Source organism: Tachyglossus aculeatus, chromosome X1, assembly GCF_015852505.1.
Source record: "Tachyglossus aculeatus isolate mTacAcu1 chromosome X1, mTacAcu1.pri, whole genome shotgun sequence".
Lineage (NCBI taxonomy): Eukaryota > Metazoa > Chordata > Mammalia > Monotremata > Tachyglossidae > Tachyglossus > Tachyglossus aculeatus.
Window position 1 is genome coordinate 10,438,537 of NC_052101.1, and position 27,636 is coordinate 10,466,172.

Here is a 27,636-nt window from a genome sequence, read left to right on the forward strand (position 1 = left end):
GTGGCCTGTCTCTCAGAGATGAGGAGCAGGTGAAAATAGAAGGAATGGAGATATCTTATCACCCTCCACCCTGTCGCCCTCTGAAACAACCCAGCTTTGTGCTCCACAGTGATGGCTGTTGTAAGCAGAGCAGCCTTGAAACCCTCCAAAATCAGGCAGCTCAGCTGCACCATTGGCTCTGGCTATGCTGCACCTTTTTTCGTCTGCCTCCCGGTGAAGCTGCAGAAACTATCTAGAGAAATTGCCTGGGGAGATATAGAGAATCTCAACCGTGATTTGTTTTCTTTACATTGTAAATTAGAGAATAATATCATATTGTGTTTGACAGGCGTTTTGTTTTTCAAACCAACCCAGTGTTGAACTGTGTCATTCCATTCATCAAATAACCTCCAAAAAATGACATCTGGCAAAATCCCCAATTGGAGTATTTGGGAAAATTTGTGTTTACACTCACTCAAATCAGTTTACAATAATAATAATGATGATGATGGTATTTCTTAAGTGCTTACTATGTGCCAAGCACTGTTCTAAACACTGGGAGAGATACAAGTAATCCCTTCCTTCCTCTCCCCCTCGTCCCCCTCTCCATCCCCCTCATTTTACCTCCTTCCCTTCCCCACAGCGCCTGTATATATGTATATATGTCTGTACATATTTATTACTCTATTAATTTATTTATTTTACTTGTACATATCTATTCTATTTATTTTATTTTGTTAGTATGTTTGGTTTTGTTCTCTGTCTCCCCCATTTAGACTGTGAGCCCACTGTTGGGTAGGGACGGTCTCTATATGTTGCCAACTTGTACTTCCCAAGCGCTTAGTACAGTGCTCTGCACACAGTAAGCGCTCAATAAATATGATTGATTGATTGATTGAAGTAATCAGGTTGTCCCATGTAGGGATCACAGTCTTAACCCCCATTTTACAGATGAGGGAACTGAGGCGCAGATAACTTAAGTGATATGCCCAAAGTTACACAACTGATATGTGGTGGATGTGGGATTATAGACTGAAAATAGAATTATAGAAGACTGAAAAAATCGGGAGTCACGCATCCTGAGATAATATAGAACGTTACGTCTCGCCTCATCTTTCAGAATGCCACTGAAAGCATTTCAGTTGGTATCTATCTTAAGCTATATATTAGAACTTCTTAAAGAAGCTGGAAATAAATCATCTTTGACTCATAAAGAGTCAAAGAACTCCTTATGAATCTATTTGTGTGCAGAATAGCCTTAAATCTTTCCAAGAGCTATCAGCAAAGAGGAAGATTAATTCCAGCTTAAATTGATAGGCTCCTCGTGGAAAAAGGTTGCAATGTAAAGACCTGGTTAGCTCTTCAAGTTAACATAAAGGCAGACATGAAAGACCGCATGGTGAATTGATTTGTATCCCGGAGTCCACGAAGGCACTTACCTTCACAGGATGGGGGAGAACTCTCAAATTGCAATTGAGCCCGGAGCTTGCAGGTCAATATATCATTTCCTACTAATGTATATCCAGGATGGCACTGGTACTTTACAAAGTCTCCTGAAATAATTCACAGTACAATATGCTTGTTAACGCTGTTCAATATGCTTAATATGATCCTTTTACAACGCAAAATCAAAACATGAATATTTCTCATCCTTTTATTTCTTTCAATCTGAACACTTATGGCTCAAGTTACAACAATGATAATAAAGAAATCATAATAATTATGGCTTTTTTTAAGCACTTCCTACATGCCAAGGACTATGCTAAAGGCAGGGGAGAATAATCAGATTGGAAACAGTCCCTGTTTCCCATGCAGCCCACAGTCTAAGTGGGAGGGAAAACAAGTACTGAAAATGGGGATTTTACAGATGAGGAACTGAGGCTCAGTTAAGCAGCTGGCCCAAAGTCATTCAGCAGGCAGGTGCAGCCTAATGGAAGGGGCCCGGGCTTCGGAGTCAAAGGTCTTGGGTTCTAATCCTGCCTCTGCCACCAACCTGCTGTGTGACCTTGGGCAAATCACTTAACTTGTCTGTGCCTGATTTTCCTCATCTGTATGATGGAATTAAAAACCTACTCCCTCCTTTTCAGCCTGTGAGCCCCATATGGGACAGAGGCAGTCTCCGAGTTTACCAGCCTGATAAACTGGTATCTACCCCCGTGCTTCGTACTGTGGTTGGCACATAGTAAATGGTTAACAAATATACTATTCTTCTTTTATTTCTTCTTTTCCTTATTATTAGGCAGAACCATGATTAGAACCAAGTCAGGCTCGTGTTCTTCCCACTGGGCCTTACTGTTTCCTCTTCTAGACTGTGAGCCCATTGTTGAGTAGGGACCATCTCTATATGTTGCCAACTTGTACTTCCCAAGCGCTTAGTCCAGTGCTCTGCACACAGTAAGCAATCAATAAATACGACTGAATGAATGAATGAATAATTTTGCATTTGGAGTTTTCAGATAACCCAAACGAAGGTAGAACTGTGACATTTCTGCACTTCTTCTACGCCTTCAGTCTCTTTCACAGAATAATGTCACACAGACCGAGCCAGATTTTCCCTAGTCAAAAGATGGAGATTGTTTGAAAGCTTAAGTAAAGGCTTGCTCCCTCTCACTGGAAGTGTAATGCTCTTCAAAATAGCCTTGTGTCCTGAGCCCATAAAGAGTTCTACCAGCAGGCACCCCAAAAGCCCCATGAACAAGGCTGAAAGTGAAGTGCAAGGATGGTAGGTAGAGTTTTCTTCCCTCAACAATTTCTACAGTGCTGTAATCCCTTTAGGAGTTTAGATGGGGGGACTAAAGACCAAAATCTGTTTGGGCAGCAGAATAATCATTCACACCTATTAAAGTTAATAATAAAAATTGTGGTTTTTGCTGACTGATTTCAATATGCAACTGCTTACTATATGCTAAGCACTGGGGTAGATACAACCAGGTCAAACAGCCCACATCCCACATGGGACTCACAGTTCAAAGGAAAGGGAGAACAAGAATCTAATCTCCATTTTTACAGACAAAGTTGCTAGTAGATCATTTCTTATTTAGATTTGAAACATGAAATTATCTTTATAAATATGAGTAAGTGTATTCCCCATCTATTTCTAATTTCCCCTGTGACAAGCGAATATGTGCTTAGATTACTTTAAGAAAATGTTCTATAGAATGATACAAACAAGAACCCATTATAGACACTGTATCTTCTGTGTACAAAATACATGCAAGAAGAAAACAGGATATCCATTCCCCTGTATATGACATCTGCTTTATTGTGAAACCTTGCATTATGCATAACGCAAGCTCCAATACTACTTATTTCAGTGTCTCACTCATGTTCACAAGAAGCTCTTTTGAGACTGTAGTGATCAGAGCCCAAACTTGTGATACTCCAGCTCTCTAAACATGCTCTTCTCAAAATGTGAAGTGAAAACACCCATTATTCCAACTTGTGGTTATGTTTAATTGGAACGGAAAGGCATTCACATGATAATAGATCATTTAGAATCATACATTAATAATCACTAGTGTTGCATAGAGTGACCACCAGAAAAAGAGAAAATAATTCTTATTAATTTAAAGATTCATCATGAAAGGCAAAATCTTTACTAAGTTTAAGGGATGGGCAGGACGGCACAGGTCAGGCAAATAAAACTGGCATTTAATAAAGGGAAACAATTACATTACCTATCTCAAAATCATCATCTTCTTTAAATATGTCAGCCTGGGGAACTGCTGGTGGCGGCTGGCACTTCTTGAGCTGATAAGCTGAAAATATTTTTAAGAGAAGACATGAATAAATATGTTTTGGAAATTAAAGTGCCAGTTTAACTACACCATTCCAATAAAGCTTAGATAAGTGAATGGCTAATACTTTGCTATTACAGATATCTTAGCTCAATTGTACTTTATTCATTCTTAATTAGATGTATCTGCTCATACACATCATTTAAACTGACATTTCGTTGAAACCCGTATTTTAACAATAATAATACATAATTTGGGTATTTGTTAAGCGCTTATTATGTGAAAAGCACTGTTCTAAGAGCTGGGGAGGATACAAGGTGATCAGGTTGTCCCACGTGGGGCTCACGATCTTAATCCCCATTTTACAGATGAGGTAACTGAAGCCCAGAGAAGTTAAGTGACTTGCCCAAGGTCACACAGCTGATAAGCGGTGGAACCGGGATTTGAACCCATGACCTCTGACTCCCAAGCCCGTGCTCTATCCACTGAGCCAAAAGTTATATCATTATCAATATATATATTATTATCAATATATACATGTTATATGTATTATAATCTTCTAGACTGTGAGCCCACTGTTGGGTAGGGACCGTCTCTATATGTTGCCAACTTGTACTTCCCAAGCACTTAGTACAGTGCTCTGCACACAGTAAGCGCTCAGTAAATACGATTGAATGAATGAATGAATAAATATTATAAGCCTAATATTTACAAATTAGATGAGTCAATTGTATTTACTGAACAGCTACTGTGTATAGAGCACTGTACTAAGGACTTGAGTGAGTACCTGATTCCTGCTCTTCCGATGATAATAATAATAATAATAATAATTTGTTAACAAATAACAATATTTGTTAAGCATTCACTATGTGCTCAGCACTGGGATAGATACAAGGCAATCAGGTTGTCCCACATAGGGCTCCCAGTCTTAATCCCAGATGAGGGATTAAGATGAGGTAACTGAGGCACAGAAAAGTGAATGGAATTGGAACAGAAAGGCATTCACATGATAATAGATCATTTAGAATCATACATTAATAATCACTAGTGTTGCATAGAGTGACCACCAGAAAAAGAGAAAATAATTCTAATTAATCTAAAGAATCATCACGGAAGGCAGAATCTTTACTAAGTTTAAGTGAACTGTCTGTTCACTTAAGTGAAAGTGAAATGTCTGTTTCTCCCTTTTAGACTGTGAGCCCACTGTTGTGTAGGGACTGTCTCTATATGTTGCCAACTTGTACTTCCCAAGCGCTTAGTACAGTGCTCTGCACACAGTAAGCGCTCAATAAATACGATTGATTGATTGATTGATTGAAGTGACTTGCCCAAACTCATACAGCTGACAAGTGGCGGAGCTGGGATCAGAACCCACTACCTCTGACTCCCAAGCTCGGGATCTTTCCACTAAGCCACGCTGCTTCTCAATAGGTAGGAGAAAGGGAGGAAAAAGCAATTAGCTTGCCCACCTTACCTCACCTCGCTTCACTCCTACTACAATCCAGCCCACACATTTTGCTCATCAAATGCCAACCTTCTCATCTTCTCACTGTACCTCGATCTCATCTACCTCACTGCCAACCTCTCGCCCATGTCCTGCTTCTGGTCAAGAACCCCCTCCCTCCTCATATGAGACAGGCAATTCCTCTCCTCCCCTTCAAAGCCTTACTGAAGGCCCATCTCCTCCAAGAAGCCTTCCCTGACAAAGCCCTCCTTTCCTCCTCTCCCACTCCCTTCTATGTCACCCTGACTTACTCCCTTTCTTCATCCTCCCTCCCAGTCCTACAGCACTTATATATCTGTAATTTATTGGTTTATATTGATGTCTGTCTCCCACTCTAGACTATAAGCTTGTCGTGGGCAGGGAATATGTCTGTTTATTGTTATATTGTACTCTTCCCAGTGCTTAGTACACTTCTCTGCACATAGTAAGTGCTCAGTGAATACAGTTGATTGATTGTTTCATTCATTCAGTCATACTTATTGAGCACTTACTGTGTGCAGAGCAATGTCTGTCTCCCCCTCTAGACTATAAGCTTGTTGTGGGCAGGGAATATGTCTCTTTATTGTTATGTTGTACTCTTCCCAGTGCTTAGTACATTTCTCTGCACATAGTAAGTGCTCAGTGAATACAGTTGATTGATTGTTTCATTCATTCAGTCATATTTATTGAGCACTTATTGTGTGCAGAGCACTGTACTAAGCACTTGGAAAGCACAATTTGGCAACAGATAGAGACAATTCCTACCCCAAAACAGGCCCACGGTCTAGAAGGGGGGAGACAGACAACAAAACAAGTCGATGGGTATCAGTAGCATGATTACCATTGAGAAAATGATACAGAATTAAAGATAAGGACAAAGATTTTTTTGGGGGGGAAGGAGGGTCTGATCATAAGCACTTTTGGTGGAGGGTGGATAGCATGAAATATAAACCAGGTAAGGTTTCCTGTAGGAGATATGATTTCAGAGTGTTTTGAATATGAGATCAGTGGTCTACCAGATGTGATGAAATATCTCTACATCATTGTCATAAATATTTCTTTAAAGATAAAATTAATTCAATAAATTAAAAAAAAAAACAAACTGCAGTCCAGATTCTGGCTATACATTTATGTCTTTTAGCCAAATTGCACTTTGAGGCTACAATGAATATTATGAGTCTAGCACCGCTCAATGCTCTCTTTCCATCTGCTTATAGATCTGATGTTTTAAAAATACTTGCCCCTTGCAGTCTCCAAAAAAAATAAATTAGATGGGAATAAGGAAGAGTGATGAGACACTTGACAAGGATTGGTCATTTTCTTCCAATGTATTATTTTTATTTCAACATTTTCATTAGCATTAATACTAATACAACCAATGTTGATACTTCATTCCCCTGAAAAGCAAGTCCAGAGAAATCTCTGAGCCAAAGGGGCAATAAAGTAGAATAAAATAATGATGTCTGGGTATCAACAATGCTATTGCTCTTAAAAACATTGGCCTCTCTCCCCCATAGACTGCGATTTCCTTGTGCAACTGGGGTATGACTAGTCTCATTATCCTGTATCCCACCCCAGTTCTTAGCTTAGTACTTAGCACATAGTAACCACCTAGCAAATATCAGCATCATTTACTATTACTGTAATCATTATTATTAAATCCCATAATGCTGAACATGTACTCTCCAAATGATGGGAAAATTAAAAAAAAAACTTGAAAAAATCACTTATAAATCTATTTCTGTCATCTTTGGCTATCATAGAGGACTCCCTGAATCTAACATCCTAAAATTCCAATTTACATTAAATGGATAACTCCTTCCCATCTGACATTATTTCCAGTGAACAGGTTTGGACTGTCTACACAATAATAATAGTAAAAATTATCATGTTATTTCTTAAGCACTTGCTATGTACCAATCACCGTACTAGGCGGTAGGGTAGATAGAAGATAACCAGGTCAGACACAATGCCTGGCTCCAAAATGAGAATTAAAATCTAAGGGGCATGGAGAGCGGAGATTTAATCTCCATTTTATAGATGAGGTTCAGTTAATATTACGAAAAATATTTTCAAAGTCCAGCCTCTGCACAGGCATTGTATAAACATATGATCAGGAAAATGAATGAAATCATTCCTTATTTCTGGAGTAGGCACATGGATAAGAGAGATATTTTGCTGTTTTAATAAGTGCAAGGATGAGAGGGACAATTTCAATCCATGGGGAGTGCTTTCAGAAGGACTTCAAAAACACGGAGAGCTGTAGTCTGGTAGATTTGAAATGGGAGGGAGGTCCAGCCAAGAGAAAGGACAGGAGCAAAGAGCTAGAGGGGAGAATCAAGAACGAAGCAAATTGAGAAGCTAAATTTGAGACATTCGAGGAGAGTGAGATAGGCTGTTGTGGGAGAAGATTGCAGATGAATAACAGGGGAAGGGCAAATCCAGTAACTTGCCGATGATTAGGAACTTCCCAGTTCATTTTCATATTCCTCCACCCCAGAATATGAGCCAGATACAGTGTCCTACATTTTGATTTACACACTACACTATTTAAATCCTTATTTACTCTCCTATTCACTTTCTCTTTGTGATCCCATTTATAAATTATTTGGTGCCTGCCCCTCTGTTAGACTGTAAACCCCTCAAGGGGAGGGACTGTGGTTTTTACTTCTCTGATACTCTCTCAGGTTCCTGGTACAGTGCTCTGCTCCCGGTAAATAATCTCGACTGACTAGCCAAGTGACATAAATTGAAAAAAATACTCCAGGAAATAAGGTTCTTTCAAAGCAATCACCAAGCTCTTGTCGGTAATCCATCATGACCTGCTTTTCAGACGTGCGATCTTGGCTTAAGAGCAATGGTATGTTAAAATAATAATAATAATAATAATGGCATTTATTAAGCCATTATTTATTATTATTTATTACTCTAATTTTATTTGTACATGTTTATTCCATTTATTTTATTTTGTTAACATGTTTTGTTTTGTTCTCTGTCTCCCCCTTCTAGATTGTGAGCCCACTGTTGGGTAGGGACCGTCTCTATATGTTGCCAACTTGTACTTCCCAAGCGCTTAATACAGTGCTCTGCACACAGTAAGTGCTCAATAAATATGATTGAATGAATGAATTAAGTGCTTACAATGTGCAAAGCACTGTTTTAAGCGCTGGGGAGGTAACAAGGTAATCAGGTTGTCCAACGGGGGGCTCACAGTCTTAATCCCCATTTTACAGATGTGGTAACTGGGGCACAGAGAAGTTAAGTGACTTGCCCAAAGTCACACAGCTGACAAGTGGTGGAGCCGGGATTTGAACCCATGACCTCTGACTCCAATGCCCGGGCTCTTTCCACTGAGCCACGCTGCTTCTCAAAGGCAAAGAAGGTCATTACACATTAATTCTTTGTATTAAGAGGGTTGGTAGAAATCAACTGACCGTGAAAATTAAGCACAAAAAAACCTCCAGTGGAAAAGTCACTGTGAAACATGAGCAGGATTTGATTGGTAGAACTGTATGCACTTTCCAGAGCTGTGTTACCGCTGAAGACTCCCAGCTGAGGAGAATTCTGATCAGGGCCATCCCTTAGGACAAAGACAAAGAGAAGGTCATTAATACAAACAAGTCAATTACAGATATGTACATAAGTGCTGAGGGCTGGAGGGGGGAAGAACAAGGGGAGCCACAAGTATTGCTGTTATTATTATTATTATTAACAGTTGATTTTCTCTTGACAGAAAAATAAATTTGCAATTTAGTTTCAGATGAACTAATAACAATAATGATAATAATGATAATAATAGCATTTAAGTGCTATCATCTCCACAGTCCACTTAAGCAGCGTGGCTTACTGGGAAGAGCCCGGGCTTTGGAGTCAGAGTTCATGGGTTCAAATTCCGGCTCCGCCAATTGTCAGCTGTGTGACTTTGGGCAAGTCACTTCACTTCTCTAGGCCTCAGTTCCCTCATCTGTAAAATGGGGATTAAGACTGTGATCCTCCCATGGGGCAACCTGACCACTTTGTAAACTCCCCAGCGCTTAGAACAGTGCTTTGCACATAGTAAGCACTTAATAAAAACGCCATCATTATTATTATTATTATTACTTAACTCCTGTGGATGAGCCATAGAATGTCATTGGCAGAAATCCATGTACCGGGCCGAACTCATCCACCTCACTTTCATCCTTACGTGCTCTAACCTTGCTCTCTCTTATAACAATAATTATAATTATGGTATTTGTTAAGCGCTAACTGTATGCCAAGCACTGTTCTAAGTGCTGGGGTAGATACAAGGGGGCTCACAGTCTTAATCCCCATTTTCTTTGTGACTCTTTGTAAATATCTATTCACTACTCACTTAAATCCAATTGTTCCTGGTAAAAACTAAATATCATTACAAAGGCTAATATCAAAGCCACTGACATCATTGTTAAATCAAAGACAAATCACTGACGCGATAGGTCGCTTACCAGACTGCAATGTAATCATCCACTGGTTCGGTCTGTAACAAAGTGAAGTTGATATACACTCCGTAACCCTGGGGCACAGAAATAAGCCACGTGCAGTCTTTTAAATTGGGATATTCATCCGGAAATCCTGGGGAATAAACTGTCCCATTCTGAGATGACACATTATATCCACAAGGAGCTAAGAAGAAAATAAGGGCAATAAAGGGATTCATTCGTCTTGATGACATAGTATATTATATCATTAAATGTTCAATGTTCCAATCTCCAATCTAATTTTAAAATTTTAGAAGGGTAATTTGACACAATGTATAAGTCACTAATCAATAATGATTTAGATCTTAAAGGTGTGGGTGAACATATTCCTATCTCGCTAGGTATTTTTCCTTTGGTACCTTTTAAAAAAATTCAACACCCAGAATTAATTGAAGTGATATGAATTCAGTGTTCGGGAAGACATTTTAAAAACCATGCCAATTTGATTAATTTGTCCAATTTAGGAAACTAGACGAGCGGTGTTTACCAGATTTCAACTACGTAGTTAAAACATCATTTGGCTTCCCTTCCCATTCCTGACCCTGGAGAGACAGTCTGATTTTTAAGGAGCAGGGAACACTTTTTTGTGTGTGCATTTGGGTGATTAAAACTGGAATTGCCATCAGGTGGTCACTTGGTTTCCTTGATGGAAACAATATCAGACCGAACTATCGAAAGAAGGAAACTAGGCTCAAAATTATATTTTTCTTAGGAAACTTAATTATAAAATTAATTGTCAGGATAATCATCATCATTTCAAATTAATCTGACACTATTTTCTTTTGAAACCAATTTCACAGCAACCATTTAGTTTTTCTGCATACTTTTCCTGCAAGGTTGGAAGAGCCATTTTACTAATAGACTCTTTGAAGGCAGGGATGATGTCTACTAAACTGGGTTGTATTCCCCCAAGGATGTAATACAGTGCTCTTTCCACAATAGTGTCTCCATAAATAATGATGATGACAACAATGATGATGATGATGATAACCATGGTGATGATTTATAGACAGGAAAGAGTGGTACACTGATATTTAAACTGAGGTCAGGTTATGTATGGATCAGAGATTCATTCATTCAATTGTATTTATTGAGCGCTTATTGTATGCAGAACACTGTACTAAGTGCTTGGAAAGTACAAAATTCAGCAACAAATAGTGGCAATCCCTGCCCACAACAGGCTCACAGGCTAGAAGATGATGAAACTAGAACTAATACTCCAGTCTTCGCTTGAGAGTGCAAATGTTACCTGTTTTTTTTCCAAATATCCTACCTGATAGTGCGAATAAGGCTAGGATGACCAGTCTCTTCCACGTCGTGGATATGTATAGATTACTATCTGCATCACTATCATATTTCCTAGCTTGAATGGCTGGGATCACTTTCATCTCTCTCTCAGTGACAGAGTTTATTTGAAGCCTCTTGCTTGCTGTATGCCAAATTGGCCTCTCCTTTCCTGTTCTCCCTGCTGTCTATAACTAGAAGAGTGTTCCTATAAGAAATTCATTCTGCCCTCCTTGTTTATATTTCCCCTATTGTAAGTTCATCATCAAGCAGTTGTTTGGACAGGATGCATCAAACATTGTTTTGCTGTACTGGCTGTATTCCAGTACTGCATTGTTTTCAAGTTCCGTCTTGGCACGTATTAACGAATTTAGAGAACTCTATGAAAGTTGGATTAGGCATCAGTGACAAATTCATGTCTCAAAGTGATAATAATAATAACTGTGGTGTTGGTGAAGTGCTTACTACACTGTACCAAACATTTGGGTAGGCTACAGGATAATCAGAGCTGACATGGGGCTCAGTCTAAGGAGGAGGGAGAATGGATATTAAATCCCTATTTTGCAGATGAGGACAATAAGGAATAGAATAGTTCTGGAGGCCTTCCCAGACTGAGCCCCCTCCTTCTTCTCCCCCTCCTCCCCGCCTTACCTCATTCCCCTCCCCACAGCACCTGTATATATGTATATATGTTTGTACGTATTTGTTACTCTATTTATTTTATTTGTACATATTTATTCTATTTATTTAATTTTGTTAGTATGTTTTGTTTTGTTCTCTGTCTCCCCCTTCTAGATTGTGAGCCCACTGTTGGGTAGGGACCGTCTCTATATGTTGCCAACTTGTACTTCCCAAGTGCTTAGTACAGTGTTCTGCACACAGTAAACGTTCAATAAATACGATTGAATGAATGAATGAAAGTAGTTTAGTGACTCACCCAAGCATGCAAAAGGTAAAATAGTGGAGCTGGTTTTAGAACTCAGGCTCTTTCCATTAGACCACACCGCTTCCTGTCTAAAACAATACTAAAGAGTGGATGCAACTGTGCTTATCAAAAATTCCTTATTGAATGTCTTTAGAGCTCAAATATGGTCACTAGCACTAAAGTCCCTCTAGACTGTAAACTCACTGTGGGCAGGGAATGTGTCTACCAACTCTGCTATATTGTACTCTCCCAGTGCTTATTACAGTGCTCTGCACACACAGAAAGCACTCATGTGCCATTGATTCGATATTTCTTAAGATAATTTAACCCCCAAATAAAATATAAACAGCCATCTCTTCGTGTCTTCAATATTTTCAGATTTTGTTTTTTCTCTTTATCAAATCCCATCATAAAGTTCCTCATTAGCTATCACTTCAGATACATGGCTAAATACTTCAGAGTGACTTCACTAAAAGGAAACAGTGGAATACTCTAGGGTACCTAAAATATTAGAAGCAGGGTGGCTCAATGGAAAGAGCCCGGGCTTTGGAGTCAGTGGTAATATGTGTTCAAATTCTGGCTCTGCCAATTGTCAGCTGTGTGACTTTGGGCAAGTCACTCCACTTCTCTGTGCCTCAGTTACCTCATCCGTAAAATGGGGATGAAGACTTTGAGCCCCGTGTGGGACAACCTGATCACCTTGTATCCCCCCAGCGCTTAGAACAGTGCTTTGCACATAGTAAGTGCTTAACAAATACCATTATTATTATTATTATTATTATTATTATTATTATTATTATTTTCTGAATCTAGAAAAATAGGATCAGCCTGGGCACATAGCTTTAATTCAATTTCTTAGAAACTAATGAAGTGCCTGGAGTAGAATTCTTTGAGTTTTATTTTTTTTTTTACCATAGGAAGAGACTAGGCTTCAGTTGAGTCTCCAGAGTGAAAATACTTGGGAAGAGTTACACATCATTTTATTCTATACATAAATTCCTTATGAATTGGGTGTGCTTATTTTGAAATCATTATTCACCCGTATTTTCAAACACTCAAAAATGACATAAATGAACTAATAATTAATATCCTGGTTACGCAGCCTAGTTGTCCTATAGAATAAATCTGCTGTGAATCTGGTAAAAAGAACACAGATTTTTGGTTTCTAGTCTGACTTCTACAAGTATGAGAATGCCTGCTAGGGCTAAGTCATCAATAGTGAAATACTTCCGGCGGTTACCCACTGATAGCCACATTAAATACAAACTCCTTAATATCGACTTTAAAGCAGTCAATCACCTTGCCCCTTCCTATCTCACCTCACTACTCTTCTACTACAACCCAGCCCACGCACTTCACTCCTTTAATGCCAATTTAATCACTGTACCTCGATCACATCTATCTCGCCACCAAAGTCTCACCCACATCCTTCCTCTGGCCAGGAACACCCTCCCTTTAAATATCTGATTCTCCCCACTTTCAATGCCTTATTGAAGGCACACTTCCTCCAAGAAGCCTTCCTTGACTCAGCTCTCATTTCCTCTTTTTCCACTCCCTTCTGCGTCGCCCGGACTTGATCCTTCCATTCACCACTACTCGCCCACTCCAAGTCCCACAGCACTTAGGCACATTTCTGTAATTTATTTATAGTAATATCTGTTTCCCCTTCTAGACTGGAAGCTCGCTGTGGGCAGGGAACGTATCTGTTATAGTGTTGGGTTGTACTCTCCCAAGTGCTTGGTATAGTGTCCTGCACACAGTAAATGCTCAATAAACATGATTGATTGAAATATATATCCATATCTATGCATCTATTTCTACATATATGATACATCTATAAATGTAAAACATTGATGTTCTTCAAATGCAAACAGCTAATACTATCCCTTAATATGTCAAATTGGAATAAAACAGGATAAGCTAATAATTACAACCATAATACCATAATAAGTGTATCTATTTCTACATATATGATACATCTATATATGTAAAACATTGATGTTCTTCAAATGCAAACAGCTAATACTATCGCTTAATACGACAAATTGGAATAAAGCAGGAGAAGCTAATAATTGTGTATCTATTTCTACAAGATACATCTATATATGTAAAACATTGATGTTCTTCAAATGCAAACAGCTAATACTATCGCTTAATATGACAAATTGGAATAAAGCAGGAGAAGCTAATAAGTGTGCATCTATTTCTACATATATGATACATCTATATATGTAAAACATTGACGTTCTTCAAATGCAAACAGCTAATACTATCGCTTAATATGACAAATTGGAATAAAGCAGGAGAAGCTAATAATTGTGTATCTATTTCTACATATATGATACATCTACATATGTAAAACATTGATGTTCTTCAAATGCAAACAGCTAATACTATCGCTTAATATGACAAATTGAAATAAAACAGGATAAGCTAATGATTGCAACCATAATACTATAACAAGTTTATTCAGGTACCTTCACATCTTGGGAAAGGATGGTTCCAGTTCCTGTTGATTCCGTGCTGACAGGTGAGAACGGGATGGCCTATTAAAACGTATCCAGGATAGCATTGAAATGATATAGACTGACCGACACTATAATCTGAGTTTACTATGTAGCCATTGAGAAAAGGAAGTGGATCAGGGCAATTCTGTAATTCGTAAGCTGTGAAAAAATAAATACACATTCAATGTGTTAAAAATGACCTTAAATAGTATCTAATATCACCTAGCATTTTCTTAGAACTAAAGATGAACAATCAGGATCATGACCTTCAGAACTTAGAAAGAACAGCAACAGTTTCTTTGTAAAGAATACCAAGACATCATGCAGTGCACTTATATTTGTGGGTTTTTTTTACAATGATTGAGGATAAAGTACAGAAGGGATTGCTTGAAAAAATCAACAACACAGAAGTTCTTGTTCGGTGTCAAGGTCACAGTCAAAGTAGAGCACTTGAAAATACTTTGAAGAGGTTTGTGAAGAGGTGGCAAGAGAAGTATAAGGAAGGAAAAGAAGAAAAAAATGACAAAACCCAGGATGCAAGGGGGATGGTTTTCCCTACTGGACACTATTGAGGATTTCTGGGAGGAGTTTGGCTTTTCTGCCAGTCATGGAATTCCTCCACCCTCTTCCATTTACTTTGTCTTCAAAATGTGTGGCAAGATTGCACACGTAGCTTATGTTGACATTATAATACAACAAAAATACCACACAAGCCCACATACTGAGTGCAAGCACTGTACTAAGCGCTTAGGAAAGTATAATTTAGAAGAATAAGCCATGTTCCCTGTCAGGCACTGTATTTTGTACTAAGCACTGGGATAGATAGCCTAGTGGCAAGAGCCCGGACTTGAGAGTCAGAGAGCACGGGTTCTCATCCTGGCTCCACCACTTGTCTGCTGTGTGACCTTGGGCAAGTCACTTCACTTCTCTGGGACTCAGTTTCCGCATCTGTAAAATGGAGATTAAGACTGTGAGCCCCATGTGGGACAGGGGCTGTGTCCAACCTGATTGCCTTGTATCAACCCCAGCACTTAGAACAGTGTTTTGCACATTGTAAGCCCTTAACAAAAATAATAATAATAATGATAATAATAATAATAATAATTATTATTATTATTATTATTATTATCTACCCCAGTGCTTAGAACAGTGCTTGGCATATAGTAAGCATCTCTATCATATTTATTATTATCATTATTATTATACAAGGTTGTCAGATGGTACAAAGTCCCTGTCCTGCATGGGGCTCACTGTCTTTATCCCCATCTTATGGTTAAACCAACTGAGGCACAGAGAAGTTAAGTGATTTGCTTAAGGTCAAAATGGGGATTAAGATTGTGAGCCCCAAATAGGACAGGGACTGTGTCCAACCTGTTTATCTTGTTGTATCTACTCCAAGGCTTAGAACAGTGCCTGATACAGTGTTTTGCACATTGTAAGCACTTAACAAATACCATTATTATTATTATTATTATTATTATTATTATTATTATTATTATTATTATTATTATTATCTACCCCAGTGCTTAGAACAGTGCTTGGCATATAGTAAGCACCTATATCATATTTATTGTTATCATTATTATTATACAAGGTTGTCAGATGGTACAAAGTCCCTGTCCTGCATGGGGCTCACAGTCTTCATCCCCATCTTATGGATAAAGCAACTGAGGCACAGAGTATTTAAGTGATTTGCTCAAGGTCAAAATGGGGATTAAGATTGTGAGCCCCAAATAGGACAGGGACTGTGTCCAACCTGCTTATCTTGTTGTTTCTACTCCAAGGCTTAGAACAGCACCTGATACATAGCAAGTACTTAACAAATACCGTAAAAAAGGCTATGCACAGAATACATCTTAGTAAATACCATCACTACTATTCCCGATAAGGCAAAAAGTGATTCATCTTTTCTGTTTCTCTCTTTCATTCATTCATTCAATCGTATTTATTGAGTGCTTACTGTGTGCAGGGCACTGTACTAAGCACTTGGGAAGTACATGTTGGCAACATATAGAGACGGTCCCTACCCAACAATGGGCTAACAACAACTAAACAACTAACAACTTCACCTAAAAACTAAACATCATCCATCTTTCCTGGACTGATGAAGAATTGGCCAGTGCTGATATTTGGGGTGGATGTCCCTAGGCCCAAATCACTCCACCTTCCTTTATTTCACTATCTCTGCAAATTTGGGGAGATTCATCACTAAGTTCCATCCTTTCCTCTCCATCCAAACTGCTACCTTCCTGGTTCCATCTCTCATCCTATCCCAACTGGATTACTGCATTGGTCTCCTTTTTGAACTCCCATTCTCCAGTCTCTCTCCGCTTCACTCTGCTGCCTGGATTATCTTTCTACAGAAACACTCTGGGCATGTCACTGCCCTCCTCAAATATCTCCAGTGGTTACCTATCAACCTTCACATGAAGCAAAAACTCCTCACTATTAACTTCAAAGCTCTCCATCACCTCACCCCCTCCTACCTCACCTCCCTTCTCTCCTTCTACAACCAAACCCACACACTCTGCTTCTCTACTGCTAACCTCCTACTGTGCCACGTTCTCGCCTGTCCCATCATCGACCCCCGGCCCACAATGTCCTCCCTCCACGCATCCGCCAAACTAGCTCTCTTCCTCCCTTCAAAGCCCTACTGAGAGCTCACCTCCTCCAGGAGGCCTTCCCACACTGAGACCCCCCTTTTCCTCTCCTCCTCCTCATTACCCCCTCCCTCCCTCTGTCCTACCCCCTCCCCTTCCCCAGCTCTTGTGTATATTTGCACATTTTTATTACTCTATTTTATTAATGATGTGTATAGAGCTATAATTCTATTTATCTATTTTGATGGTATTGATGCCGGTTTTGTTTTGCTGTCTGTCTCCCCCTTCTAGACTGTGAGCCCATTGTTGGGTAGGGACCATGTCTATATATTGCCGATTTGTACTTCCCGAGTGCTTAGTACAGTGTTAGCACAGTAAGGACTCAATGAATACAATTGGATGAGTGAATGAATGAATGAATGAATTCCTGTTGCCCTGCCATGTAACTACACACTCCCAATCCCAAATCTACCTCATTCACACCTTTAAAAGACCATTTGTCCTCTCCTTCCTGATTCAGCCACGACATTCCAGGCCTATCCCAATCCTCATTTTATGGGTCTCTGGAATTTTGGGGGTGTGGGACAATGGGAAGAATGGGGATGAACCATGTCTTTGCTGTGCTTTTTGACCCACTGGGTTACTTTGGGAGATCAGATGGTGAGGATTGAGACCGGTGTGGTATAGATGGAGCAGAGACAGAGAGAAATTGCTAAAAATAAAGGCTTATGGTGTGGGTTATAGATCTGGGGAGACACACCTGAAAGCAGTATTGTCCTTTGAGAAAGAGAACACGAGCTTGAAAAAGAAAAGGCCTAGTGGGACAGGTAAAGCAACAAAATGAAGACTTGCCTGGGCAATCGTTGGCAACAACCTTATATAACTAAATAATTATTCTCTGGAAATCAAGAATTGGCCGCATAATAGAAACAGTCTATCTGCTAATCTTATTTAGCAAAATCCTAAATTATTCTGGTCATTCTGAGCCAAACATAACTAGTGGAAGATCCCTTGAACAGATGCAAATATACTGTAAAACATTCTCAGATAAAAATTATCTTTAAGAAGTTGGTGAGACAATGTAGTAGAAACCCATAGAATTCACTTGTAATTAAAACCACATACCAATAAGATCATCATCGATTTTCAAGCTTCATGACTAATACGACAGCCATGCCACTTGAATGGTAGGTCATTTGAAAACTGAAACTGCACTTTCCAGATTTAACATGTGCATATATATCACTTTTATTGTTTTCAGCTCTGGGTTATCAGCTATAAATTAATGCAATGACTCACTGTTCAATCATTACTGTCAATATTACCCCCAAATCTTGATGTATAACGGCATAATTCAGATTTATTTTTATGCCTATCTTGTCCAAAGTTGAGATTTACTGTTGAGCCCTACACAATGAAATATGTGTTAGCATTAAAGGCTACTTTAAAATTCAGTATTAAATTGATAGAGTGAGGAATTAAGAGACATGAAACCATTTCACGTTGTAGTGACATACATCCTGTAGAAATTCCCCGTCACTGGGAGTTACAGCTACACATTGGTGCTACTTCCTCGTGGGCAGAGATTGCGTCTGCAAGCTTTATTGTATTGTAGTCTCCCAAGAGCTTAGTACAATGTTCAGCACGTGGTAAATGCCTAATAATTGCCACTAATTGGCCATTTTAGGTGGTTCAAGAGACAAATGAATATTTGTCTGAACAAGAACCCCAGTTATATTTTCTATGTGTGAAACATTAAAGAATAGTATGGTCATTTCAGCAGAAATTAGAAGACCAGGCTGTATTTATGTGAGAAATATTTTGACACAAGTTAACTCTTGTTAAGACTTCAAACAAGAAATGAACAAAGCTAGACTGTATGGGAACAAACTATGCTGTCATTCAACCGTATTTACTGGGTGACCATTATGTGTACACAAACACACACATATAATTCTCCCCCTTCTAGACTGTTAGCCTGTTGTTGGGTAGGGACCGTCCTATATGTTGCCGATTTGTACTTCCCAAGCGCTTAGTACAGTGCTCTGCACACAGTAAGCACTCAATAAATGTGATTAAATTAATGAATGAATGAATATAATAGCATATAGCATGATAATAATAGTAATAATAGTGTATTTGTTAATTACTACATGTCAACCACTGAACTAAGTGCTGAGGAAGATACAACAAAATCAGATGTTCCACATGGAACTCACAGTCTAGGTAGGAGGAAAAAGAGTAAGTGCTCAATTAATACCCCTATTTCTTTTATAATAATAATAATAATAATAATAATGGCATTTATCAAGCAATTACTATGTGCAAAGCCCTGTTCTAAGCACTGCAGAGGTTACAAGATGATCAGGTTGTCCCATGGGGGGCTCACAATCTTAATCCCCATTTTACAGATGAGGTAACTGAGGCACAGAGAAGTTAAGTGACTTGCCCAAAGTCACACAGCTGACAGTTGGCGGAGCCAGGATTCGAACCCATGAACTCTGACTCCAAAGCCCGTGCTCTTCCCACTGAGCCACGCTGCTTCGCCAATTTTACACTTTACAAATGAAGACTTTAGGCACAGAGAAGTTAAATGAATTGCCTAGGGTAACCCAGCAGGAAAGTGGTAGAGCTGGGATTAGAACCCAAATCCTCTGACTCCCAGGGCCTAGGTTTTTTTTCCTTTAGTCCACGCTATACAGCTATGCTATACTCTGTGCCATCACACAGACACACATATATTTTTGAGGTACGCGTGTAGATACAGATATGACGAATACTGCACGCACCCATACGCTTTTCACTCTATCAAGCTACCACTCCAAATCTAAACTGTCCAAGGGGGAAAAATCCAAATATATTAGGGGAAAACACACTAAAAGGTTCATGAAACCATTATAGGTTCTTCTAAAGTAAAATGTCAGCCCAGTACAAGCCATGTGTACTGACCTTTATACAATTTCCTAGCACAAATATATTACTAATTACTATTACTAACATAATATTGTATATTGAGAAGCAGCGTGGCTTATTGGAAAGTCCCTTCTGGACTGTGAGCCCGCTGTTGGGTTGGGACTGTCTCTATATGCTGCCGACTTGTACTTCCCAAGCGCTTAGTACAGTGCTCTGCACACAGTAAACCCTCAATAAATACGATTGAGGGCTTTGGAATCAGAGGTCATGGGTTCAAATCCCGGCTCCGCCACTTGTCAGCTGTGCGACTTTGGGCAAATCACTTCACTTCTCTGTGCCTCATATACCTCATCTGTAAAATGGGGATTAAGACTGTGAGCCCCATGTGGGACAACCTGATTACCTTGTATCCACCCCAGCACTTAGAACAGTGCTTGGCACATAGTAAGCACTTAACAAATACCATCATCATCACCTTTTTCTCACACCTGTAAAAAAGTTTAATATTTGCCTCTCGGCTAGATCACAAGCAGTATGAAGGCAGAGATTGTGTTTAAAAATTTATCATACTCTCCTAAGATCATTGCTCTGCCAACAGTAGGGGCTCAATGAATAGTATTGATGATAACAATGAAGATGACGATGATGACAAATGATGGAGATGCTAAATTCATTCAATCATATTTATTGAGCGCTTACTGTGTGCAGAGCACTGCACTGTCAAACTGATTCATTCTCATAGCTTATAGATTCCAAACATTTTTATGTTTTAAAAGAACTAAATTTCTTATACAAGTATTAGCCATCAAAAAAAAAAATCACACGAAAACTTTAGAATGTTCTACAGAATGACTTAGATTACTTGAAAGGCTAGATCTATGAAACCGAAAAGAGCAAATAGTGCTAGCAGATAAAAATTAGGATTTCTATCATTTGAACTCTGGTCCATTTGAAAAGACAAAAGAGGTGATTAGATAAATTTTGTACGATACGAACACTATGCCTTACATTTGTTACGAGGTTACAAAGGCTAAACAAGTATCACCTCAATTTTTCTCTAAGGGCTTTCCATTTAAACCAAAACAAAATAATACAGTTTCAGAAAGCTTGATTCTATATTATTCATTTATGTTCTGAACCTCCTTTTTGTAATATCAGCTTTGTTTTCCTCCTCTATCATGCTTCACTACACTTAAATAAACTGTGTTTTGAGCACATTTGATTCCTGAAATAAGAAGAGGCTGGATTGTCTTCAGTCCCCATTGTTAGTTCAAGTGGGACAGTGGTGGGAGAATGTGAAACCTTCCTTTTCACCTCCTCTTGAAAACTCCCATTCTCGCAGCCCCAAAATATTAATTGGCCTTCCTGCAGAGGTATGGTAGGGAAGATTTAGAGAACTGAAGTGGCAGAAAGATGGACACACATTCTTAAACACTTTGTACAGTGCTCTGCACACTGTAAATACTCAATAAATACCACTGATGATTGACTGACATTCCTAGCAAACCTACCATCAGTGTAGATGCTGCTGCTTTTAATTAACAGCATTTACTGAGCACCTACTACGTCGAGAATGCTTGGGAGAGTACAGTGGAGTTACTAGACTTGATTTGCTCTTTCTCTTCACTGTCTCTAAAAGTGGCATATTGGGAAACACCAGACTGGGTAAACAACTGTGGTCCAGGGACTAATCATCATGGGACGCAAAGATGAAGCTTCCCATGGAAAATACGGAAGGAGAAGGAAGACGGGAGAAAGTGGTACTTTGTGTAGCTGCAAGCAGGAAAATAGAATTCTTTTTGGCATTCGTCATACACATCAGAATATGTATTTTTCAGAGTAATTTAAAAATCATTGGAGATCGGTTAGTTCTCACCTTGATAAGCAAGCTTAAATCCTTGCTTGCTTTCTGAATGATCACTATAAAAATGGATGAGGGTTTCATGAGTTGTGCTTAGCAACACGGGTGGAAGATCAGGTCCACTAAACTGACCAATCATAGAACTGGTGTGGTAAGGTCCATTTTGAATTTCAAGATAGTCGTGATTTGCTTCAGTGGAAAAATTCAGGAATTGAATATGTGCTCCTATGAAGAAAAGAATGAAAATCAATATGGAAACCATTCAAAATATTTACATGCATATGAAACTTTAAAGTAATCAATCAGCTTGGCCCCCCCGATATTTTATCTCACTGATTTCCTACTCCAGCCCCGTCCAAATATTTCATTCCCATAGCATCAACATATTCACTGTACCCCAATATCATCTTATCTCACCATTAATTCCTTTTCCACATCCTCCCTTTGGTCTAGAATTCCCTCCTGCTCCCCACACACTGGGCAACCACTCTCCCATCCCTCTAAGACTTACTGAGGTCACATTTGTTCCAAGAAATGAATGATTGATTGATTAACAGACTGTTCTAAGTCCAAGGATCTGCAGCACTTCAGAGATTTCTAGACTGCCTAGACTGGGTAGGGACTGTCTCTATATGTTGCCAACTTGTAGTTCCCAAGCGCTTAGTACAGTGCTCTGCAAACAATAAGCGCTCAATAAATACAATTGATTGATCCTTCACAGATGCTGCAGCAAAACACTGATCCAGAGTCCCCTTGTTCCTCGTTCCTTCAGAGAAACAAGTGTCTAATAAATCAGCTCTCACTTCACAGCCACCATTATCAACATCTCATTCATTAAAGAGGATAATTGGCTTTCCATTGTTGCGATATGGATACTGAATTACAGTGGAAATTAAAAATCATTCAATTAGGAGGAAATTCCCTATCAGAAGTCTATATTATCAGTTGATCACAGGGGAAAAATAATAGTCCTGCACTTTGTTTCTTTTTCTATTGGAATCAACACCTCCTAAGAATTAGGTTCCAATAATTTATGTCAATATTCTAGCAGCTAATCTATAGAACCCAGTGTTTGCCTATGGAGAATCATGTCTTTAACTGATAATAGACAATTTGTTATCTCTTGTAGTAAAGAAACTTTTATAAGCCTAAACAATATTGACTCACTGCTTAACTCTGGGTTATGCTAGTCATAACACGGGGTGAACCAGAGTGAGTAGACAGATCCTTATTTATGGATTCAGTGAAAATACAGCTTCATTTTCTATGTCATTGCCCTGTATCAATGAAAAAATGATTTTGTCAGAAAGAGAGGGCCAGTCATAAAAATCAAGATTCTGTGTTTGCTGATGACTAAAGATCACTAAACTTGGGTCCCTTTCTGAGGCCCAAGAAATAGGATGTTCACGGATAATCAATCAGTCATACTTATGGAGCACTTTGTGGAGAGCACTGCCCTAAGGGAATGGTAGAAACATTCCCTGCCCACAAAGGCACTTATAGTCTAGAGGATATTATTATATGTCATTTTTGTTTGTTTTCCCCATTAGGCTGTAAGCTGTAGGAACGCAGTCTATGCGTCTTCTGTCTGCTGCGCTGCCCCAAGTTCTTATTGCGGTCGGTGCTCAATAAATACAGCAATTGAGAACATCATACAGACAGCAACTAAAGTATAACAAAGTAAACACTTTAAAAAGTCTATTTCAATAGGGAATATTCCCAGTAGTCACAACAGGGAATATTCCTAGTAGTCACAACAAGTTGTGGTTGTTGTAAAGGTTTTTGGGACCCCTTAGAAGAAAAGCAAATTTTTCCTAACCAATTACTATGCTTAGGGACATGACTGAAAGGCCCCTGAAAAGGCACCTATATCTGTCCCTGAGACTCTACCCAAATGAACTAAAGTAGTGAAAGATTTAGAAATGTGATTGAACATTTATAGGAGTACCTGTAGTAGCAATCTGCAAAATTTCTAAACCTTAGCATTTTCAGGCTAATACTTCATTTTCAGTCTTCGTCATAATAAAAGCAAAGTACCTTGGTGAAAGACATGACGTTATAAAGGCAGTCATGTGCACGTGGGGATTAAAAGGGACAAACACCATTTATTCAGAGGGTAACCACAGAACTGATAAAGGTACACAGCAAGGAAAGAGGAAAAGTGGAGGCTGAGAAAGGAAAAACACACACTCTGTCTTCTATGACATGTGATTGCATTGCACATTTTTGGGTAGAACACTACTAGGGAATTAGAAATGTTCTTTCCAGTAGCATGGAAAGAGACAATTTTGCATGTGTACATGTGTGTGGTGAAACACTGATTTCAGCATGGCGTAGTGGATAGAACACAGTCCTGGGACTCAGAAGTTCATGGGTTCTAGTGCTGACTCTGCCACTTGTCTGCTGTGTGACCCTAGGCAAATCACTTCACTTCTCTGTGCCTCAGTTACTTCATCTGTATAATGGGGATTGAGACTGTGAGCCCCATGTGGGATAGGGACTGTTTTTAACCCAATTTGCTTGTATCCACCCCAGCACTTAGTACAGTGCCTGGCACACAGTAAGCGCTTAAAAAATACCAAACTAATTATTATTATCATTATTATTGAGACACCTGGCCTCCATCAATGAATTTTAAATACAAGTACAATTTTAATACAGTTTAATTAATGCCTGAAAGGTCTTAGCTGACAAATAAAAGAAGGAAGGGCGATCAAAAGCTACATAGCAATCAAAAGCTACATATGCAATAGATAATATATGATAAACATTAGAAGTCACTGCACTGGTACAGAAATGAGAAGTGTGTAAACACATGCTAATTGAATTAGAGATGCTATATTTGCATTTTGTTTGTCTCTGCATTATGGTAGGTGTAAATTGCTTTGAAAGCAGTTTGTGAGATTGAATTTTCAAATAATGCATTTCTATAGGTATGTTTGCTCCTTGGGTGATTATTTTAGATTACAAAACACCTTTGATTTCAAGGACCACTCAGTTTCTAGAAGAACACATAACGTTTGCTCTAACTCGTTTGTTCTAACTTCAATTATTTTCAGGCTGAAAGTCAGAACGGCCATAAATATAACCAAGATGAAAGATTCAACTCGTCTCTCTTCAACTGTACTTTCACTTACCGTAGCCAATGGGAAACGAAATCTTCCATGTGCAGTCTAAATTACTGGGGTAATTTGAAGGGAAACCTGGGCTGAGGATGATGCCACCCATATTTGTCAAAGTTCCTCCACATTTTGCTAAATAGAGAATGACAGTTAGTTTTTGAGCAATCGAATTTGTTTTCCAATAATACTTACTTGAAACATTTTTATTTCTTAGTTTGATACTCACCCTAGCTCCACAGCACTTAAGTATCTGTGTACTCTACTATTTCCCCTATCCAAAATGTATTTTAATATCTGTCTTCCTCTTAAGCTGTAAGCTCTTTATGTACAGGGATTGTACCTACCAACTCTGCTATTTTATCCATTCCCAAATGCTTAATACAGTGCCGCACACACATTAAACAGTCAATAAATTCCACTAATTGATTCATTCACCAAAGAGGCAGAGAGATTCTCATGGATAACAACTGAATCCTAATTTGATAGCTTTAAAAATGAAGAAATTGCACTTTAGAGCTTTAAATAAGCAGAGCAGAGGTGGCCATCATGAATTGGCTTCTCCCCTAAGAGAACTGTGTAATGTGGAAGAGATAACAGATATATTCAGTTTGGAAGGAATTCACTTTTATAATATAGGTAGTATTTCTGCTAAAAACAAGCCTCTATTGCCTAACCACATTGATTAAATAAATACATTTCTACCACATTGTCCACATGTTCATCACCTTCTAAAATGTTCTAAAGGATGAATTAGATTCAGTGTGCTTTGCAAGTAGTGTTTGAAAGCACTTGTAAGCATTTAACAAATACCATCATCATCACTGGCCTGAAATATATCGGGCCAGTAGAATAACGAGAATATGTTGTGCTTACCGATGCAGAGGGGAGATGGGTAATTCCAACGGCGAACTGTTCCTGGCATACACGAAATATGCGATCGGCCCTATTTAAAAGAAAACGAAGTGCATCACACACAATGACAATAGGAAATTGAATGGTCCAGTTAATGGGAAATTATCTCTTCATTTCTGTATTTGCTAACTCGGTTTCCTTGGGTAATAAAATAAAATGTACAGAAAAACATACTCGACAGTAAAATTTCAAGCCGTTATTTTAAACCACTGATATTCTAATAAGTAGAAACACTATCGCCCAGTTGAAAAAGCATGGGTCTGGGCATCAGAGGCCTGGGATTAATGATAATAATAGTAATAATAATTTGGTATTTGTTACTATGACAAATCTAATCCCAGCTCTTCCAGTAGCCCACTGTGTGACCTTGGGCAAGTCACTTAACATCTCTGTGCCTTAGTTTTCTAAACTGTAAAATGGGAATTCAGTTACCCTATTCTACCTCCAAATTCAACTCTGAACCCCATGTAGAACACGGATGGTGTCTGATCTGATTAACTCAGATCAATTCCAACACTTAGAATAATAATAATAGCATTTATTAAGCACTTACTATGTGCAAAGCACTGTTCTAAGTGCTGGGGAGGTTACAAGGTGATTAGGTTGTCCCATGGGGGGCTCACAATCTTCATCCCCATTTTACAGATGAGGGAACTGAGGCCCAGAGAAGTAAAGTGACTTGCCCAAAGTCACTCAGCCGACAATTGGTGGAGCCGGGGTTTGAACCCATGACCTCTGACTCCAAAGCCCGGGCTCTTTCCACTGAGCCACACTGCTTCTCAAGCCTTTGCTTAACAATTATGGTATCCATTAAGCGCTCACCATGTGCCAGCCTCTATACTAAGCGCTGGAGTGATGCAACCAAATTAGGCAGGACACAGTCCCTGTCCCATCAGGGCTCACAGTCTCAATCCCCATTTTACAAATTAGGTCACTGAGGCACAGAGAAGTTAAATGACTTGCCCAAGCAGACAAGTGGCGGAGCCGGGATTTGAACCCATTACCTTCTGACTCCCAGACACGTGCTCTATCCACTAAATCAGTGAGAAGCAGCGTAGCTCAGTGGAAAGAGCCAGGCTTTGGAGTCATGGGTTCAAATCCTGACTCCACCACTTGTCAGCTATGTGACTTTGGGCAAGTCTCTTAACTTCTCTGGGCCTCAGTTCCCTCATCCTTAAAATGGGGATTAAGACTGCGAGCCTCCCGTGGGACAACCTCATCACCTTGTAACCTCCCCAGCGCTTAGAACAGTGCTTGGCAAATAGTAAGCGCTTCATAAATGCTATTATTATTACTATTATCAGGCTGGATAGTACAGAACTAACAGCAGTTTCAGTGGGTCTTGTGGGATCACCTGTTCTCACAACAGTGGTTTAACCTGATTGATTAGCCACTGCAACTGAGGAAAATGCTTCTGGTACATTTTATGGTGCAATACAGCACAGAAAGCTGGACAATTATAACTGGAGCTGTGAAAATCTGGGATTTGTGTTATGAGAATGAGTTCTTGTGAATTCTTGTTAGGCGGACTTCTGCCCAGGTGACAATTACCTTTACTATACTAATATACTGTGTTCCTTGCACTGAGAATCGGAATACCAAGGGACACTTTAGGAGGCCTTCCCAGACTGTTGCCTACTTCCTCTCCCTCTTCTCCCCCTCCCCATTCCCCCGCCTTACCTCCTTCCCCGCCCCACAGCACCTGTATATATGTATATATGCTTGTACATATTTATTACTCTATGTATTTATTTATTTTATTTGTGCATATTTATTCTATTTATTTTATTTTGTTAATATGTTTTGTTTTGTTG

At 39.1% G+C, this 27,636-nt stretch overlaps 1 protein-coding gene across 1 annotated transcript in view; it reads right to left on the reverse strand.

Moving 5' to 3' along the window:
- CSMD1 (CUB and Sushi multiple domains 1) overlaps positions 1-27,636 on the reverse strand; it is a 1,252,749-nt gene that overhangs the window by 123,516 nt on the left and 1,101,597 nt on the right. The window contains exons 40-47 of the mRNA XM_038771657.1: positions 25,784-25,853; positions 24,926-25,042; positions 21,804-22,013; positions 14,385-14,573; positions 9,666-9,843; positions 8,634-8,779; positions 3,657-3,737; positions 1,419-1,532 (exon numbers count right to left, since the gene is read on the reverse strand). Of these exons, the coding sequence (XP_038627585.1) occupies positions 1,419-1,532; positions 3,657-3,737; positions 8,634-8,779; positions 9,666-9,843; positions 14,385-14,573; positions 21,804-22,013; positions 24,926-25,042; positions 25,784-25,853 (1,105 nt within the window). The remainder of the gene's footprint in view (positions 1-1,418; positions 1,533-3,656; positions 3,738-8,633; positions 8,780-9,665; positions 9,844-14,384; positions 14,574-21,803; positions 22,014-24,925; positions 25,043-25,783; positions 25,854-27,636) is intronic.